At 40.2% G+C, this 6,034-nt stretch overlaps 1 protein-coding gene across 1 annotated transcript; it reads right to left on the bottom strand.

Moving 5' to 3' along the window:
- Positions 1 to 375: 375 nt before the first annotated feature.
- slc66a1 (solute carrier family 66 member 1) lies at positions 376 to 5,155 on the bottom strand. The gene is made up of 9 exons (XM_080534990.1): positions 5,064 to 5,155; positions 4,281 to 4,339; positions 3,725 to 3,925; positions 3,508 to 3,637; positions 3,190 to 3,277; positions 2,726 to 2,886; positions 2,537 to 2,629; positions 2,139 to 2,324; positions 376 to 1,468 (listed from the first exon to the last, which is right to left on the bottom strand). Exons 3-9 carry the CDS (start codon positions 3,913 to 3,915, stop codon positions 1,382 to 1,384), a joined length of 936 nt encoding a protein of 311 aa, XP_080391116.1. The 5' UTR covers positions 3,916 to 3,925; positions 4,281 to 4,339; positions 5,064 to 5,155; the 3' UTR covers positions 376 to 1,381.
- Between the last annotated feature and the right edge of the window lie 879 nt (positions 5,156 to 6,034).

Genomic DNA, 6,034 nt, shown 5'->3' with positions numbered 1-6,034 from the left:
AAAATATGGTGTGGAGGTCAGGCACTGGCCTTGACGTACCATTTTTACTTATTGGTAGTTCATAAGCATATTTACATATTTGTCGCAATCTAAAAAATGCATATTTATGTTTCACATTTTCAGTGTGGCCAGAGGGCAGAAATGCACACACTTACATTCTGAACCTTTGAGGCTTAATAACTCAACACTTCGTTAACACACGTCTGTGAATTAAAAAAATACAAAACTCATTACAAAAATAAGAATAGACCATAATTACTTTTTGGATTTTACAATTGTTTTTTTTCAGTTTTCAAAATTACAATCTACGAAAACAGGAAACTGACTCCAGGTTGGCCAAATTACATTGTAATTCCTTGCTTTTATCCAGTTTCAATTAAATTGTAATTTTATTACATATGACCCATTGAACTTATTAGTGAAAAGCAAACATTCATTTATGAAAATGAACAGAATAATATTCCCCTAACTAATACCTCTGTGACCAATTCACAGATTGGTCCAAGTGTACAAAGTGAGAGGTGAGACGTTATCAATGTGATTAAAAAAAAAGTCATGCACCATTTGTGAATGAAATTTAAACAAAACTGAAATATTCAAGTGAAATATTCAAACAAAACCAGGGTCATTCCATCACTGAAAATCTTTAGTGAACAATGTTACTGTGTGCATACACCAAACAACATGAAACAGATCAAGTATCCAGGTTTCATAACATAATAAAATGATCTGATATATGATATGATATATCTAAAATGCACAGAAATTAGTGTACATATTCCAAATGTTGTAAACGATTATACAGAATTAAAAACAGTACATTATTGCACACTTACACATTACTGGGTAAAAGCTATAATACATTTACATTAACAAATCAGACATCATGATTTTAGCACTTTAGTGTACCCAGAAGACAATATCAGTGTTCTGTTATCAGACATCATTTCTAAAACACTGTAAGAACACAGCACTGATATGTCCGCGGGAGGGCATCATACGAGTGTCCAGATTGTCAGATTGTGTTTGGCAGGTTTGAAACCCTGGAGAATGTTTTAGACATGAATGTCTTGAATGTACTTCCCTTTAAAACTATAAATTAAGATCAATTAAGAACAGTTCACTAACATACAGTACATGACGGATGCATCCCAATGACCAGTATCGCCAACAATGATAAACACTTCCCTTCAGACTTAGATTTCATATATAAAATAAAAAAAACATAATAAATAAAACTATAAAAACAAAAAGATAATTTCCTGTGTTTCTATCAAGATATGATTACACATTAGGAACGTGATGATTTTGAGAGTTCATTTGGTGGGTTCTGAGTGCCTGGACATCTCAGACTGGTAGATCTAGCGCACAGAGAACAGGTTTAGTTATGCAGCAGGGCAACAGTCTCATCGTTCTGCTTATCCATCTCTAGGGGGGCGTCGCGGTACGCCAGGAACTGTAAGGAGATCTGATGACAAGTGTCAAGGGAATTAACAAAGTTGGAAAAACTGATCCTGATCTGAAAAAGAAAGAACCAGGCTCTAGAAATTAACAAGCAATTTGAACCGCTGCAGGCTGATATGCCCCCACACATGCAATAAGTATGTAATACCAAGTAACAAACCAACCTATGAATACAGACAAAGGCATTTAGGTAGGTTTTTCCTGATCTCGTTCCCAGATACTTCAGCTTACACTCGGAAGGTCTGGTAGACCAATGCATAAACGTTGTTTACCCAACAGAAAGATCAGAAGAAAAATAAACTATTGGCCCTTGGCTTTACCTCGCATCAATAATCTCCCATAGCACTTCTGCTCACATTCACTGTTTGAGTCGTTGGTTTTTCAGGCTTAGCCTGGGGACACGGTTAGCTTAATGATTGCTTATGATTGTGTTCCAAGGTGTCTTCCATCTCAGTTGGGCTGCACAGACCAGATTTCCATATCATATATTAGTTCCAGAGGTGTTAAACACTTGTGAAAGGCAAAATGAAGATTTGGTGATCTGCATAGCACGACTGCTGTGAAGACACCCTGGAACGCAACCAACTTGTTATGTCAAAGCAGCAGAAATGTCACAAGTACATGTGTAAGGGAGAACTCAGAGGCCCGGCCTGTTAGGGCATGTTGAAGGATACAAGGAGGTCTAGTGTAAGGGTGCCGAGGCTGCCTATGAGCCAGGGCAGGTGATGGACGATGTAGCTGCTCTCACCCTGGCCTCTCTCAGGGTTCTTCAGCAGCACGCTCAAGCCATAGGTGGTGTTACCCAGGATGACCAGGGCAAACAGGAAGTAGGACAAGCCCTCTGTCGACTTCCTCTTCCACTGCAGAAATAGAGGATGAAAAGATGAGAGGATGAAAGACAATAAAGACGAATGCAGAGATCTTCAGAGGAGTGCTTGGATTTTCTGGCAGGTTGCGAAATACGTTTTTTGCCTCCTCTATGCCCAGTGTTTTCTCTTTCTTCTCGAACCAGCTTCCCCCTAGCAACTGCTCCTCTCATTTCCCCATACATCAGCCGAGTCCTCATACTCACGTTAGTGTACATCTGCGGCAGTCTGGAGCAGAGGTAAAGCACTGAGGACACAGAGCCGATTGCAAACCCTATGATCGCCTTGGTGCTGAAACCCTGGACGGACACACATGGACACATACACACAATTAGTCCACATTACACTGAAGGGGGGCTCAGTATCTAGTCGATAGACTAAAATACATTCCTCACCATAACATTAGAAGCACCCTCCTCAGAGTCTGAGAGTAAAGCCCGCCCCTTGAACCCTGATGGCATCACGTCCTGATGGATTCCTGACCCAGGTAAGGTGACAAGACCAGCAGAGAATCCCAGGACGTAGACGACACCAACCGCATTTAGAACTGTCCTGCCTAGAGAGAGAAAAAGAAATGAGCTATTAATATTGGAAGACCGTGCCACAGCACATTCCTTCAGACGTGTCAACGGTCACAACGAGGAAACAAAATGGGTGTGTGTGTGGCGGGGGGGGTATCGGAATCTTCATGGGCTCATGCATTAACCTTATTCCGCTATGCGCAAAGGTTTTGAGCAATGTTTCTGAATTACATGTCGATGTATGGAATGTGTAAAGCCTATTGGCAAGACAATAAATCTCACTGCAATTAATTTATAGCACAGATTAAATACATTAACAATCAAAAACACTAACTCACTGCTAGCCATCTTGTTCTTAGCCGCGTAGTAAAAGTACAGTGCCAGCATTATCAAGTCAGCCAGGACATAATACACTGCTGTGTACGTCTGTATGAGATAAGGGAGAGAGAGACATTGACAGTGAATTAGACAGGAGGAATAATGTATGTTATTAAACATCTTATATTAAACATTGATGTAATACCATAATGGTATAATTCTTGGTGGAACTGACAATGCCAGGTTATCTCCCAATTCTCATGCTTGGCAGACAATTTCTAACAACAAATTCTCTATTTAAAAACATTTAGCAATAGACCCAGGTATATGTTGCTTACCTGCAGTGGTAGTTGATCAGCTAAGAATGAGCCCACAAGATTGCAGGAGTCACCACCCAGCCACAGCAACAGAAACCAAATGGACAAGGCACTGTCCATGTTCCCCTTCCGACAAGAGCTGTAGTATTGCCTGGGTTTAAGAACAATGGAACGATTGAGAGACATGTTCAGTATGGACTGGGATGAAGTTGAAAATGTCTTCTTAATCGAGACTTACGGGAGTGAAGACACCATAAAGCACAATATGGACAGCAGTCCTAAGAAGACGCTGGCCATGTCCCTGCCGTCCAGGGCGCATTCCCCTAAGCCATTCCAAACCCACACTGATCCGTTTGGACACACCGAGGAGAAGTTGCCCCCCGTGTTCCATCCAAAGGACCCCCGCGTGAGGACTCCATCCTTCACCATTATAGGTCAGCTGGAAATAATGATAGGTTAATCACACAATAATATTTATCAAGCCTGTTGAACGAGATTAGCTAACTATATTTTCTGAAAATTAAGATGTTAGCCAGCTAGTTTCTAAAATGTCTCAAATGATACTGCATTCTGCGCCCCGGGCCGATGTAAAAGTTGGATGGGGGGCGCATTATAAATAAAATTAACATAACATAACATAACATACTGCTATCAAGGAACCAAAGAACCAATCGTCCTCTTCGAATGGATGCACAGCTTAGCCAAATTAGCAAGATAGCTAAACTGCCTTTTCAAGTCTAGTTTATAGCTCTTCCCCGGTATTATAACACACTCTTATTGAACAGATAATGTACCTGGTTTACAGTGGGTTATTGCAGCTTTGCCCTGGGAGGAATGATGCCTTCACGGATGTCTAAGTAGAGAAGAAAACACAGCAGCAGCTTGTAAACAGCTCTGATCAAAGTGAGCAGTGATTGGCTGATAGGCTCCACAGTCCAGAGACGTGGGCGTGGCTAAGCACACCATTAAAGGGACAGATCTATTTTTTCTTAATACAAAGGACATCAAACGAAGACCACATATCTCTGTCTCAAAACAGTTTGTTACATTTTATTTTCAGTTATAGAGAGACCAGAGACCACAGAGACATTCTTAATCTACCCTTTTAGAAGTAGGTCTACGCGGCTGGGTAATGTACATGATAAGTCATATAAATCCCCTAAAAATGTTTCCTAGTAAGCACAAACTTTAATCAGTGTGTGTCCACATTTCACATGTTCGCATCACATATCAACAGCTCTCGTTAGCTAACCTTATCCATCTGTGTGGTAATTCAGTTATTAGTCTTCAGCTGCTCTCGCTCCCTATCATGGCCCCACATTCTTCAACAAGTTTAGCGTTTTCTCACAATGCCGTCAACATTTCGATCGTATTCATGTCTGATTTAAGAGAGGACAGCTATTTGTGATGAGGGACAGGGACACGTGCCATGTATCCAGTCAATAGATCAGTCGCGTGCCGAAACATTGACCACAATAATAAACCAATAATTAATCATCAGCGAGGCAGTTATACATGACATCAACTTGAAACTATCGTTTTTCGTTTTCAATTATTTTAAGAAAAAAAATGCTTACCTAATAAAGTATTAAAAGTTCCGCAAAACAACTTAAAACCTCTATTGAAATTCGTCGATCATGACACCAGAGTTCCTGCCGACTCTCCTGAGACAAAAAATAATATCAGCTGATCGGCTCACCTGACTGACGAGTCAGCAAAACCCTCTGTTATCTCACATCCTGTATAGACGTCTACTACCACTGAATCACAACATCTTCCTCTAAATGCCCAGAAGGGTATTCCATCAACGTCGCTAAAGGAAAATTCTGGCTTATTTAAAAAATAAAAAGTCTCGCCTGGATTTTCTTTTAGCGACGTTGATGGAATACGGTATATGGAATACGAATACGAATACGGTCCCTATTTCCAGACATTTGAATTAAGTTAAATCAATTGACCAAAGCAAATTAATTGATATAGCCTACTCTAACAATTGTACCTGTAAATATCAGAAAAATCTAACAACTCAACAAAGTATTGTCAAAGGTGGGAACAGGGGCTTGAGAAATGTTATGCTCTGTGTAAATGTTTGTGTTGATAGCCGGGTCAGGGCCACAGAGGGCTATAACCATTCTATCCCCACTTGACTTAGTAAGTGGGTCATTCCTGAACTGCAATATTTTGACTTAAAGAATTCACAGGTAACAGCTATGATCGTGAACATGAAAACCCAACCCAATATGATGCCTTCGCTTGCAAGAGTGAATGTAAATTGTACTTCGATAGGGGAAAAAACGTGACATTGCTGTCATTTTACATTTCCGCCAACCTCAGGGTCTTTATAAAGAGTGCAATGTAACATTCACCGAATCAAGATAAGATAAGGATTAACCAAGTTATTACACAAATGAATACATTTAAATATTAAAGTAATGACTAACTTATCAAACCCTATATTCTGGTGTGGAGCATCAAATGTAACTCCTCAGTTTCATTGGTCAAACCAATTGGTTTTCTCTGGCCAACAAAACACATGCCAACAGGTCTT

The sequence above is a fragment of the Nansenia antarctica genome (assembly GCF_963989245.1).
Source record: "Nansenia antarctica genome assembly, chromosome: 6".
NCBI classification, from domain to species: Eukaryota; Metazoa; Chordata; class Actinopteri; order Argentiniformes; family Microstomatidae; genus Nansenia; species Nansenia antarctica.
Note: the sequence above shows the minus strand (reverse complement) of the source record. Positions and strands in the feature narration are given on the sequence as shown.